This window comes from Panthera tigris, chromosome C1, assembly GCF_018350195.1.
Source record: "Panthera tigris isolate Pti1 chromosome C1, P.tigris_Pti1_mat1.1, whole genome shotgun sequence".
Lineage (NCBI taxonomy): Eukaryota > Metazoa > Chordata > Mammalia > Carnivora > Felidae > Panthera > Panthera tigris.
Window position 1 is genome coordinate 8,902,915 of NC_056667.1, and position 13,177 is coordinate 8,916,091.

At 58.5% G+C, this 13,177-nt stretch overlaps 1 protein-coding gene across 1 annotated transcript in view; it reads left to right on the plus strand.

Annotated features, from left to right (window-relative positions):
* The first annotated feature begins 5,447 nt into the window (after window positions 1-5,447).
* TNFRSF1B (TNF receptor superfamily member 1B) overlaps window positions 5,448-13,177 on the plus strand; it is a 32,109-nt gene continuing 24,379 nt past the window's right edge. The window contains exon 1 of the mRNA XM_042994285.1: window positions 5,448-5,625. Within this exon, the coding sequence (XP_042850219.1) occupies window positions 5,548-5,625 (78 nt within the window). The 5' untranslated portion in view covers window positions 5,448-5,547. The remainder of the gene's footprint in view (window positions 5,626-13,177) is intronic.

Below are 13,177 nucleotides of genomic sequence, written 5' to 3' on the forward strand. Positions count from 1 at the left end.
CCACTTGACTTGGCTGAGAAACTGAGGGTCTTCGGGTGGTTGGGGGCTGACTTGGGGGCTGGTTCTTGAGAAGAGGCAACCTAGAACAGGGAGGTTGGGGCAGAATGGTGGGGGTGGGGTGCGGGAGGAGGACTGGAGGCCCTCTTGACTCCACTTCCCCAATTGCCTGGGGTCCTCTCCGAGGGTCGGGGGGAAGGGAGATCTGCACTCCTCGGCCCTCCTCTTCTTTGGAAGGAAATGGGGACGGGGGCTGGCTGCTTAACACGACCAGGTTAGCCTGAGGTGTGGCCCTGGGATGGTGGAAGGGCCAGGGGAGGTACAGATGAAGAAGACAGTTTCAGGGCTGTGGCTAACACTGTGTTACTTCCTGTTCGTGATTTTAGGACGTGAGTCATCCAGGGGCTGGCCCAGGGCATTTAGGGTGCTGAGATAAGCAGGACAGTGGAGCGAGAGAAGGTTGCCTGCTCTGGCTGTGGGCCAAGCTGGGTGGGGATGGGGAGGCGGGCAGGGTGGGGTGGGGGGGGAGGGTCAGGCTGCGCGAGCAGCTCCTGCGAGACAGGATCCCACTGGGCGCCCAGACCAGGTGAGAAGGTACTGGCTTTGTGGCTGGTTCTGAGACCTCCCCACAGCGTGAACTGCCGTTGCCAACCCAACCACAGCTATGCCTTCCAGACCGCCCTTAGCCACAGCACCTGCTGCAGCTAAGCCCTCTCTGCACAGGGTTTCCCAAAAGATAATCCATTAGTCACCTGCGGGCACATTAAAAAGCCAGATCATCAGGCCCTCAACAGACACGGGAGTGGGGCCCAGGAATCTGCACATTTAACAAGATGACTCTGATGCTGGCTAAAGCTGGAGAGCCATATTCCTCCAAACGCCTGGCATGTAGCAGGTGTTCAGGAAATACCGGCAGACAGACTGGCTGTTCTTGGGCCCGATGCCTTCCACCACACCTGCTTGCAAAAAGCACAATCATCAGCTCATTGGGGTGAGATGGTGGAGGGCCCTCTGAGAGCTATGGGCTGCACTGGGAAGGGAGGAAAGGCTCCAGGGAGCCCCAGGCCAAGGGTATATACTGTGCGTGCAGCCCCTGGGTTGGGGACCAGAGGGCCACAGTCCTACCTGCTGGAACCTGCTGATTCCCCATGAGCGAGGAGCAAAAACAGTGGGCTGTGGGACTTCGGGGTCTGAGACATGCATGGCCTGGGAGACCACGTTGAGTGGGTAGGGCCTGGGAGGGAGTGGGATGGACTAGATTCCTGGGTCTTGACCCTGACATCCACTCACTCACTCACGTCTTGGCCCCTGTGCTGTGCAGCTTTACTGAGCCCCTCCCTCTGGGGAAATAGCAGGGACCATGACCAAGTGCCTCTGCCCTCAAAGACCACACAGTCCAGCGGCGTGAGAAGCAGCCGGCTGAGCACTTGCTTGGCAAACTAACTCAGTGGGAGCCCACTGTTGCCTTCACTGGCTGTACAAGCTTCCTACGAGGCTTGGCCCCTCCGCTGCAAGACCATGTCTGTAAGTCGTCTGGCCCCGAGCAGACTTCCAATAACCGCTAGTCTCGCAATTACTAGCAGAGGAGAGGGGATGTGAGCAGCTAACCATACGGAGGTGAGGGTTCCGCTAAAGGTCTGCAAAAGTACCACCCCCTGCCTTGGCTGGTGGGGTGTGGTTAAGGGCAAGTTTCACAAAGGAGAGGGAGTCGGTGATCACCAAGCAGATGGAAGGGGAAGCCGTCCCAGGCAGAGGAACCCGGGGCAAAGGCACGGAGGTGGGGACTCAAGGTTATTCAGGGAGTCCAGGGTGGTTAACGTACGGGGCTGGGGGGGATCTGCCTGGCGGACAGTGTGGGCCAGGACGTGAAGGCCTCCAGCATCTCACCGAGGAGGCTGAGCTCGATTCAGAAGGCTGCGGGGAGCCACGGGCTAGGGCACGGAGGGCCCTAGGGGTTCTCCGTGTTGGCACTATCCACATTTCGGGCTGGATAATTCTCTGCTGTGGGGGCTGTCCTGTGTATCATAGGATATTTAGCAGCATCCTGGCCTCTACCCCACGAGAGGCCAGTAACACCACTCTGCCCCCTGAATTGTGACGATCCCAAATGTCTCCAGACACGGATAGATGTCCCTTGCAGGGCAGGGGGCAAAATCGCCCCTTGATTTTCAAACCACCGGACCAGGGGGAAATGGCATGACTGCCTTATGCTTTTGGGAGCTGGCCCTGACCACACCACGGAGCACAGATTAGAGGGACAGAACCTGAAGGCCAGAGGACCAGTTGGGAGATCACTAGAGCATCACGAGTGAGAAATGGCCATGGGCAAAGACACGGCTGGGCTGTGGGGCGGGAGGAAAGGAGCCAGGGATCCAGACCAAGGCAGAGTGTTAAGGGGACTCTCTGTGCATTTGCTGAGTTTTAGCAGATTTCCCAATGGCAGGTACACAATGGTGGGTGCCAAGACCAAATCCCATCTTGGAGAGAGAGAGAGTCCGGGGCCACCTGCGCAGGTGTGCTGACACTGAATGATGAATGGTTCACCCAGAATTTGCCATTGCCCATCCCTAGCCTAAAGAAGGCATTGGGTCTGGAGAAGCCAAGAGAAGAGATTTGGGGAAGGGTGTCGCCATTGTACTGAGCGCCCCCTGCTGCTTCTTGGGGGAGGGGGTGCTTCCCTTGATCTCGGGCAAAGCAGGAGGGGCTGCAAAGGACCACTCCGACAGCTGGATGTCCAAGGAGTTTAGGGCCCACAAGACTGACAGGAGATTCTCTCGCCTGCTTTGTGCCCTCCTGAGTGCCCAGCACCCCACGGCTGGCCCCACAGATGCTCGATAAAAGTGTGTGACCTGAGTTAGAGCCTGAGGCTAGATGGGCCTGAGGTGACTGCGCCTTTTTCCTTGGACCGGTGCCAGCTGGTGGCCTGTGTTCAGCCACGGGCCCCACCAGGCCCCTGCGCGGCTCTCTATGGCAGTGGGCTGACCCCACAAACTAAATTTCCCAGGCTCCCTTGTCAAATGTTTTCCGTCTTAGGTTCGGCCAGTGGGAGGCACTGGTGGGAGACGAGGGCACGAAAGGAAGGGAGAAGCCAGGATATTTCCCTTCATTGTGCTTCACATGGTGTCTCCTGCAGTGGCTCTGTCTCCTCCGTGGTTCCAGATTCCCCCAGACGCCCCGGCTCCTGGCTCTGGTGGTGCCGTCTTCAGCCACAGGGGTGGTGGCAGCATCTTGTAGTTGTTAATCTTAGGGTTATCTCCCCTTCTTCTAATTGTCCTTTTAATTCCTTTAACACGTGTATAACTAATGCCTCTGTATTAAATCCACTTTATAGAAGGGCGCCTGGGTGGCTCAGTTGGTTAAGCATCCGACTCTCGACTTCGGCTCTGGTCATGATCTCATGGTTCGTGAGATTGAGCCCTGTGTTGGGCTGTGCACTGACAGCACAGAGCCTGCTTGGGACTCTGACTCTCTCTCTCTCTCTCTCTCTCTCTCTCTCACACAATAAATAAATGAACTTAAAAAAATAAATATCCTTGAGAGAATCACCAGGCAGAGGTTTGCTTTTCTCTCGACTTGGCTGTCATCTACCCTTTGGGTCCACTGATGGAGTTGGGATGGGAGGTGGGGTCCCAGGAGGATCCTCACATTTGGGTGGTGAAGGAGCCATTCACTGGGATGGGGAGCCATCGGAGGAGCCAGTGGGACCCATTGGGTTTGAGAGGTACGTGGGTCATCCATGGAGAACGACTTGTCCCTGCATCCACCGGGTGACCCCCCCCGTCCCCACTCCTGGTCTTTGCCTCTCTCTTCCAGATCGGGGAGTCCTCAAAACTGCCAGGTGAGACTAGTAAGGGCCAGAAGAAACCTTTGTGCTAGTTTTAGAGGCTGACTCTCTATGCAGAGTCAAGTTTGTGGGTTGTGCTAGCCGCACCCTCAGCGTGGCCTATCTCTTAGAAATGTTTGGGAACCAGGTAATTTCCCAGACTCCTGGTCAGGAGATGGGATTTTCCACCTCACAAGAGTCACTTCCCAGTTTCATTCAGTGCCTAGACACACCAACCTTGCTATCTCCATCATGGGGGTTGGTGGCCCAGAGCAGAGGTCCCTGAGCCTCTTGGCAGCCTGCAGTGAGGGAATGGGAGAACAGAATTGTCTCCTGCGGCCCTGCCCACCCCACTCCTCCGAAATGCCCTGTGTGCTGGGGGCACGGACTCCCAGGCCTGGGGGAGTGAGTTCTGGCCACACGGGGCTGGCCCTTGCTTTAGAGTTGTGGCTCGGGGCGCCTGGGTGGCTCAGTCGGTTAAGCGGCCAACTTCGGCTCAGGTCATGATCTCGCGGTCCGTGAGTTCGAGCCCCGCGTCGGGCTCTGTGCTCACAGCTCAGAGCCTGGAGCCTGTTTCGGATTCTGTGTGTCTCTCTCTCTGACCCTCCCCCGTTCATGCTCTGTCTCTCTCTGTCTCAAAAATAAATAAACGTTAAAAAAAAAAATTAGAGTTGTGGCTCAACGAGGAGGAAGATGGAAGACGGGGAAGATGGCAGGGAGCGTGGGTGCTCAGTCGTGATGCGAGCCCCAGGGGAGCCCGCCAGCCCTCGCGGCCCTTGGCCTGGGCTCTCTCTGGACGCCCTCAATTTCCCAGATGGCTTTCTGTCCTAGCCTTGTTTACTTGTTCGTCACCTAGATGGGAGACTTAAGAGGGAAGGCAGGGCAGGGTCTGGCTCGCTCTGAGAAGGGCTTGAAGAACATTTAAGGACAGGGACACCTGGCTCGATCTCAGGGTGGTGAGTTCAAGCCTCACGCTGGGCATGGAGCCTGCTAAAATAAAATGTTTGAGGATAAATGAACAAATGGATAATAGTAATAACAGCCAACTCAGTATACACAGCTTATTAAGTTACATATACATTTTGTGAGCGTACATACATAATATAATATATATATTATATAGCTTTTAATCTTTGGAAAATGTAACTGTGAGGTTAATGCAGAGACACTCTCAGATGGTCTGGCTCGAGTCCAAATGAGTGAATTATATAGAAAACTGGTGGCCCCCCAGAGCTAGTGTCACCTTTGGGAGATGTTTTTCCAAATTAGTGTCCCATCCCCACAGGAATGGGGAGCCAGCGGGGGAAGGGGGTGGGTGGGAGGGGTAGGTGGATGCAGGGCAGGTTGAGAGGCACAGCCTGGGGGCAGCAACAAACCTGGTGGGAGGGTGACTTCAAGGGGAAGGGGCACGAGAAGGAGGTGGAGGCGGAGGGGTCCCCGAGAGCGGGAGCCCCGGGCGAGTTGAGGGGGTAAGAGCCGGAGCAGGGAAGCGGGGCCGTGCGCGAGGGGGGCGGGAGCGGGGGCGGGGAAGAGGCGTGGTCGAGAGGCCCCGCCCCGCCCCGCCCCGCCCCGCCCCCTCCACCTGCCTCCCTCCGGCCGCCAGAACTCAGGCTTTCGCTTTCCGTCGGAGGCGCCGGAGGCAGCGGGGCGCGGAGAGGAGGCGCGAGGGCCCAAGGGCGCGACAGCCAGGGACGGCCGGACCCGCCCGCGCTCCCGCCGCCGCACGCATGGCGCCCGCCGCCCTCTGGGCCACGCTGGCCGTCGGACTGCAGCTCTGGGCCGCGGGGCGCGCCGTGCCCGCCCAGGTGGGTGACCCGCGCGGCTCTCACGCCCGCCGGTTGGCGCGCACCCCACCCCCCCATCCCGGAGCGCGGCGTCGGGGCTCGGGGAGACCGAGGCGCCGCCCCCTGAGGGTGAGACGGTCGCCGCGCGCGCCCGGAGACCCGCCGGGACCCTCCCGAGGCCTGTGTGGCACACGTGCGCTCCGGCCGCGAGCTCCGCCCCCGCCGCCCCGGGGCGCAGCCCGTCCCCTCCGGCCGCGCCGACCCGGGCGTCTGGGGCCAGCCGGCCGGCCCCGGGCTGATCCCCGTTAGAGTCTGGCCCCCGACTCAGACACCCCTGCGACTGCGGCGCCCGGCCCGCCTCCCGCGGCGGGGTAGGGGGTCCCGTACCGGAGCGCTGTCCTCGCTGCGGACGCGGGACCTCTCTTTAGAAGACTTCCTCCTCCTCTGGGCTATGGTTTTCCTCTTTCTTAGAAATGCTAGGGCTGCGCGTCTGAAAGAACAGGGCCAGATGTGCAGTAAGTAAGCGCCTAATAAGGGCACAGTAGGACCGTGGGCTGCGTCCCCGCGCGTTTGCGCAGACCCCTTCGCCAGGACGGACTTGGGGTGTCCGGCGACCATTTCGGAGCCTGTTCATTCTTTGCGGACTCGGGGTACTGGGGAGGAGACCGTGTCTTCAGGTTCCCCTGGGCTGACCTCCGCGAGGGCCTGTATCTGAGCTCGGGGGACACAGGAGGTGCGGGAGGCCTTCTGGGCAGTTTAGCCAAGGCAGACGCGGCCCCTTAGGGACTGCAGAAACATGGAGAAAACAGGCCTCGTGCACCCACCACGGTGGCAAGGTAGAGTCTGCAAAGGGATCGCGCATCCTCTGCCTGTTTTTGGCTGTCTGCGTGGTCTGATAAGCTAGAGTAACCCCATTTCACAGAGAAGGCAAACTGAGGCTCAGAGAACTTGTATTTTGTGGAAGGGCATAGGGGGCGCTCTTCCTCTAAAGGGGGCATTTCCCCCCTCCAACCTCCTCGTGACCTTACCCTGATGAATGTGTGATGTGCTGACTCAGGTGAACATCTTCACGGGGAGGAAGGTGGGAGGTGGCACTGGCTCATGCGGTAATGTGAAGTGACTCACTGGCCACGGCTGGAGACGTCTTTAGAGTCCAGCTCTCCAGGGCAGAGGATGGAGGCTGTCGCACCGGAGTTGACTCACCTGCGGCGGGTGCCAGGATGTACCCTGGGGCGGTGGTGGGGAGGGGGGGCCTGCCCCAGAGGTTGTCTTGAAAACAGAGGAGGGTCAGGAGAATCCCAGCTCTGAAAGCCTGAGCGCAGGGTCCAGTCACAGACTCGGGCCTCAAGGGGTGTTGTCCTGCCCTGGTGAACCCTGGGGTCACGTGAGCCCATCGGGGGAACAGGTGCAGGGCTCCTCTGTGCAACACCACGCCTGAGTCCCAGAGTAGTGTGAGGGGTCCTTGGTGTCTCTCACTTTCCACGCCTCCGGGCCAGCTCCCGTGTCTGCTCAGGTCCCCTCGCCCCGGACTATGTCCACAGCCTCGGAGCTGGCCTCCTGGCCCCCGCTGCCTCTCCCACTGACCCTCCTTGGTGGCACTGCTCCCCGTATTGGGGTACCTCTGCGCCTGCCCGAGAAGCCTGCTAATGACTCCCAGTGGTGGAGGGAGAAATTCCCCCGGGCGTCCCAGGTTGGAGTGAGTGAAGTATCTGGGTTCTTTCTGCCACCTCTCTGCATCCGTACCCCACATCCAGAGAGACTTGGTCATTGCATTGTCCCCTCTTCACGGCACACCCCTTGCCGCCTCCTTCTGGCCTTTCCCACGAACCACCCCTTCCAGAAAAGCCTTTCCTCACCCTCCCGGTTGGATTGGATCAAAGCTCTTTGTTTCTCCCAAGAACAGACTCTATTCTGCTTTTGAATCTAGTGGTGTCTTATCTACCTCAACAGGTGGAAATTTCCTTGAGCGCAGGGCCTGTGGGGTCCTCTTCCCCCTGGTTTTTATGAACTAAGTGCCAGGCACTGTGCTAGGCCTTTGGTACCGAATCTCACTGAAAGCTTCCTTACAGCAACTCCTAAAAGGCGGGGGAGGGGGTGGGGTGGGGGTGGGGGCGGTGGTTGCTGCCGTTCCCATTTGGAGACGTGGAAGCTGGGGCCCAGAGAGGTTGTGACATTTCCCAGGATTACGGGGCTGGGGGCGGGGAGGGGCTGGGGGGATTTGAATGCAGGTCTGCCTGATTCCCCAGCTCCTTCCACACTGTGCTCCCTGTGTCAGGATCTCCCCGCTGCCCCCAGCCAGCTGCCTCACCCACAGTGTGTGCTCAGCATTGTTGGCCGTGACTCACCGTAGCTGCAGAAGGAGCCCCCCCGGGGGACCTGAACTGGCTGTAGGGTGTGGCAGATTCATTTTGCCATCCGCGCTTTTGCCTCCTTTAAAAGCCATTTCTGGCTGGCGTGGAGTGCATCATTCACTCATCTAGTATTCATTCATTCGGCAAATAAATGCCAGGAGAGCTGGCGGAATAGGTAAGAGCACTTGGTGCCCTCTGATGGGGATGGGCAGGGCCCCTGCCGTCTGGCTGTCTGCTGGGAAGGGGGTCGGCCTGCCTCTCACCGGAAGTCTGGAGGCTGAGGGGCCCCTACTACTTGCCTGCTCATTACCCGGGGTGCTAGGGCCAGCTGGGGTTAAGGGGACAGATTGGGGCTTCCAGTTTGACCTGGGGACAATGGCCTTTGATGTGGAGATGGGTGATCTGTGTACCTGCTGTCCCGGGATGCCCCCTGCCTGACCTCCCAGAGGGGAGCCTGTGTGCTGACTGGGGATGTGGCCCGGTGGTTGGTCCTCCCGCACAGGGCGGCAGGCAGCCAGCCAGGCACCCTGGTACGGTGCCGTTCATTCATTCCCCCAGCATTCGTGGACACCTACTCTAGGCCCACCCCAGTGCCGGGCTCTGGGGACCTCAAATGACCCTGACCCGGCTCCAGCTCTCCAGGAGCCACGTTGCCAATGGTCACAGACCTGGGCTCTGCCCCTACCCGCCCTTGAGAGCTGGGCCAAGTTAGTGGCATGGACACTGTGGGCCTGGAAAGTACTTCCCACCTTGCTGTCCTCACAGAGCCGAGTGGGTGTGAAAGGTATTGTGGCAGATAATGGCTGAGAGCCTGCCAGGCATTTTTGTGTTAGGTAGTGACCCTCACTGACATCCTGGGGCACCATTGCTTTCCAGGGCTGGGAGATACTTTATGGCCTTGACCATCCAGTGCTTCCTAGAGGAGTAGCCAGGAAGGTTGTATGTTGGGTCGGGTGGGCAGGGGGAGTTTTGATGTCAACCATGGTGTGTGTGTGTGTGTGTGTGTGTGTGTGTGTGTGTGTGTGTGTTTGTATGTGTTCCATTCAGCTCTCAGTTTTATGCCATGCTGGCTGCTTTTCTGTTCCTCAGGCATGTCACACACACACCTACCTCAGGGCCTTTGCACTTGCCTTTCCCTTTCCCTTGAATGCTCCTCCTGCTGATCTCCCCTAGTCTCATCACACTACTTCTTTCTGCTCAAATGAATTCTTCTCAGAGAGCCCTTCTCTGACCATCCTGCCTACAAAAGCTCCCCACCAGGTGCTCTCCCTCCCCTGACCTGCTTTGTTTTCTTTGTTCTGTTTCTTTCACTTTTACCGCATCTTCCTACTGGATTGTAAGCACAGTGAGGGCTGGGACCTGCTCGCCGCTATAGACTCACCGCCTAGAACCGAGGTTCTCATTCTCAGCACCCTTGACATTGGGCCACATCATTGTTTTGGGGCTGTCCTGTGTGTTCTGGTACATTTACCAGCATCCCTGACATCTACCCACTAGATGCTAGTAGAACCCCCCCCCCCCCTTTAGTTGTGACAATTAAAATGTTACCAGATATTGTTGAACGTCCCCTGGGGGAGAAATTGCCCTGGTTGAGAACCGCTGGCTTAGAATAGTGCCTGGCATGTCGTAGGTGCTAGAAAATATTGAGTAAATGTGCAAAAATATTCATTTGACCTGTATCATGGCCCTGTTTTCTGGATGAGGCAGAAGGGTTTGAGAAGCCAGTGGTGGCAGGGCTGGGTTCCAGTCTGTCTCCCTCCATTTGGGGTATTTCTCTGGGTTCCTCTTCACGCCGTATTGGGTCTGCGGAGGCTAGGGGTGCTCTCCTGAAAGTGCTCCCTCCTGTCCTTCACATCCCCTCTCTAGCTCGTGACAGGGCCATCCACTGGCAATGACTCAGGGCCCCGATCGGCATGTGACTGGCCCAGAAGCGGGAAGGGAGGGAAGCTGGGGGTTAGGGAGGAGAGAGGGGTGCCACCAGGGGAACGGGAACAAAGTGGGGATGCTGTGGCTCCCAGTTCCGGGCCCTTTGCTGGGTCATGGGGAAGCAGTATTGATGACTTAGGGGAAGGGCCCAGCCCTCAGAATCAGGCAGATCTCAGCTCAAATCCTTCCTCTGCTGTTTACAGGCTGTGTGTTTTTGGCAAGTCTTTCTATCTCTGGGAGCCTCTGTGTTTCCAACTGGAAAATGGGAACGACCTCCAGCTCATTGGATGCTTGTCAGGGTTAAAAGTGCTTTGTAGGCTATGCAGTTCACTGGTGGCTATTTGAGCATTGGTGGCTTTGTAGGGCCTGACCTGACTTTGCATTATGGGATGGTGCTCAGGCTGAGGCGGGGACCACTGGGGAGTCAGATTCCCTGTCTCTGAGCCACAAGGGCCCCAAGGTGTGGGTAGCAGACCTCTGGTTGCCCAGAGCTTATGCCCAACATCCCTGAGAGCAACTTTCATTCTGCCCTGCCTTTTCCTGGCTGTCCTTCCTCCCCTGAAGCCCCCTCACTGGGCCTCTCTCACCACCTGTCCGACTGCCTGGCCTCCGGACCCTAGCATGTGGTCACGGCCAGGGGGTCAGGAAATCACTCCCCCACTCCTTTCATGAGTGACAGGTGCTGTATGTCATTTGAGGGTGAACGAGGGGTACATTTGGCACAGTTTCGAGGAGTCTTAAGACCTCCCCGTGAAAGGGATTATCTGGCCTCAGCTTCCCTGCCTTCAAGATGGTCCTTCTTCCAGGCTATCTCTAAAGTCTCTTCCGTTTCTAATCTCTGTGATCCTGAAGTTCTGTTTACTTGTAACCCTGAGAAGGGAAAGCCCTTTGGAGGATCCTCTGAGGCCATTCTCCAGCCTCTAAGGGACTTCCAAGATGGCAAGGCCCCAAGGAAGGAACACTGGCCCAGGTGTCAGGAGAACCGGGTTCCCAGCCCAGCACTGCCACTGGCTTGCTGTGTGACCTCCTTCAGGTTACTTAGCTTCTCTGGGGCTAAGCATTCCTCTCTATTAAACCTCCCACCACTGATCCCAACACTCTCCTGGAATGTCGGGGAAGTGCTAACTTTGCATGTGTTTAACAAAGGCCGTAGACCGAGGAGGGGTAGACCGAGGAGGGGTGCGTGTCTAAAAGTTTTCCCAGGAAGCAGAGCCCAACACTCCCCACTGTGAATATCTTGGCTTCCCAGCCTCTCTTCCTGTTGACCTCAATCCCGCTGGCTTTGCCTGGAATGATTCCTTGACTCAGGCCCCAGTGGCACCAAGAATTCCTGGCTGCCTGTCAACTTGCATCCAGAACAAGATGCAGAACCCTCAGGCAGAACAGGACTCATGGCTTTCCTGCCTCCTTGCCACTTAGTAAAATTCAGAAGCCAGACTCCCTGGGGCCTCAAACCGTGAGTAAGTCTATGCCGTGGGCACCCACTGCAGGGCCTGCTGTCTGGGAACCCACGAGTTCAAGGAAGCCTCGGTGGGAGTGACGGTTTCCTCGAAGAAGCCCTCTGTTACCTGTGATGGGCACACAGCCCTCCCCGCTGGTGCTGAGTCTGGCAGGCGTCCTTCACAGCCCGGGGCTTTGGGCATTTGTCCCCCCTCTGCCGAGCTACTGACTGTGGGGCTAGGACTCTGAAGCTCAAGGCCCACCCCTGTGGGGCTCACGGTCATTTTCCACTGTGGCATGTTGTGAGGTCACCGGGGAAATAGTGACATCACTGTGGTTTGGGGCACTTGGGGTGCGCACCCAGTAGGAGGAAGTGTCTGTTTACCGACTGGGGTTTGGGAAAATAGATTTCCTTCTGCCCCAGAGGTGAGCAGCTCTGGGGGAGCAGAGTTGCGGGGGCAGCTGTCCAGGAGGCCCCAGGCTGGAGCCGTGGTCTGGTCTCTGCCCTGCTCTCTTGTTGTCTGACACACCGTTCTACCTCTCTGAGCCTCCACGTCTTCTTTGCAGGGACAGGCTTCGTCTCTGGTGTCACCTGCGGGACAAATAGGCAGTGTGGAATGCGGAATGACTTCAAGAGCCACAGGATGAGTCTGTTTCTGGGTCCTCAAGAGGCCAGCAGACTGCTGCTCTGTCCGTGACTTTGGAGCCGGGGCCCTGAGTTGACCCAGCCCCTCCGACAGGGCAGAAATCCCCAGGGGGTTTTGTTTGTTTTCTTTTGATGTCCAGACGGTGGCCCACCCATCTGTTTCAATCTGAGCGTGGCCCTGAGTGGGCATGGCTGCTGTGGCCACAGGTTCAGGGAATTGAGTGGGCCTGGGATGTGCGAGGTGGAGAGCAGTGTGGGGAAGGATTTGGGGACAGGACAGGCAGGCTGTGTACGGGTATCTTCTGGGCCGTCCGTGGGAGGCCTTCTCCGGCGCCTGTCAGGAGAGATGCCAGAGGCTGTAGAAGTGACCAGAGCGTGAGGCTGGGAGCTGAGGGGTCTGGGGCCTGGTCCTGGCTCAGTCTGCAGCTCTGGGGGGCCTGGCCACTTTCCTTCTCCTCTCTGAGCCTCAGCTGCCCCAGCTGGAAGTTGAGATCAGCGTGGACCTCGCCCACCCCTGCCTTGGAGTCCTTTGGCCCCGAGTGTTAGACTGGGGGAGGGACTGGGGGAGGTGGTGCATGGGGTGGGGGACGGCTTTGGGCAGAGGGTGGAGTGCAGTTCTGCCTCCACACGCCGCGCCCCCTTGGAAGGCCCCTGTCTGGTCTTGACCGTGACCCTCCCGGCAGGGGCACCTTAGTCATCAGGATGCTCACCAGCACGTTGGGCGCCCCTGTCCTTCCTCCTGCTGACCCACAGCCTGGCTTCCGTCTGCCACTCTTAGAGACTCCGGGTTTGGCTTCTCCCTGTTGCCTGCTGCCTCCGTCTCCTGCTCCATCCTGTCCTGTCCTCCCAGCAGCCTTGAGCCCTCCCCCACGCATGGCACGATTCCCCCCTGTCCTCCCCAGCCATCGCCCCCTGGCCCCCGCCCCCGAGGGCTTTACTCTCTGCCTGGCCCGGCTCTTGGTCACTGTCCTCATCTTTCCTTGTCATTTTCCTGGTTCTGCCCCCTCCCCGCCACCCCATCCTGGCCTCTTCCAAGTTGCCCTCTTGCGATGACCGCACAGGGATCTGTCTAAAAGTTGAGCCCCGAGGGTGAGCAGGATCGAGATGAGTGGGTCCAGGAGGGGGAATGGCGTGGAGGGAGCCACGAGGCAGGTGTAGCAGCGGACAAAAGCCTAGCTGGGGCAAAAGCCTCATGGGGAGCAGTGAGGAC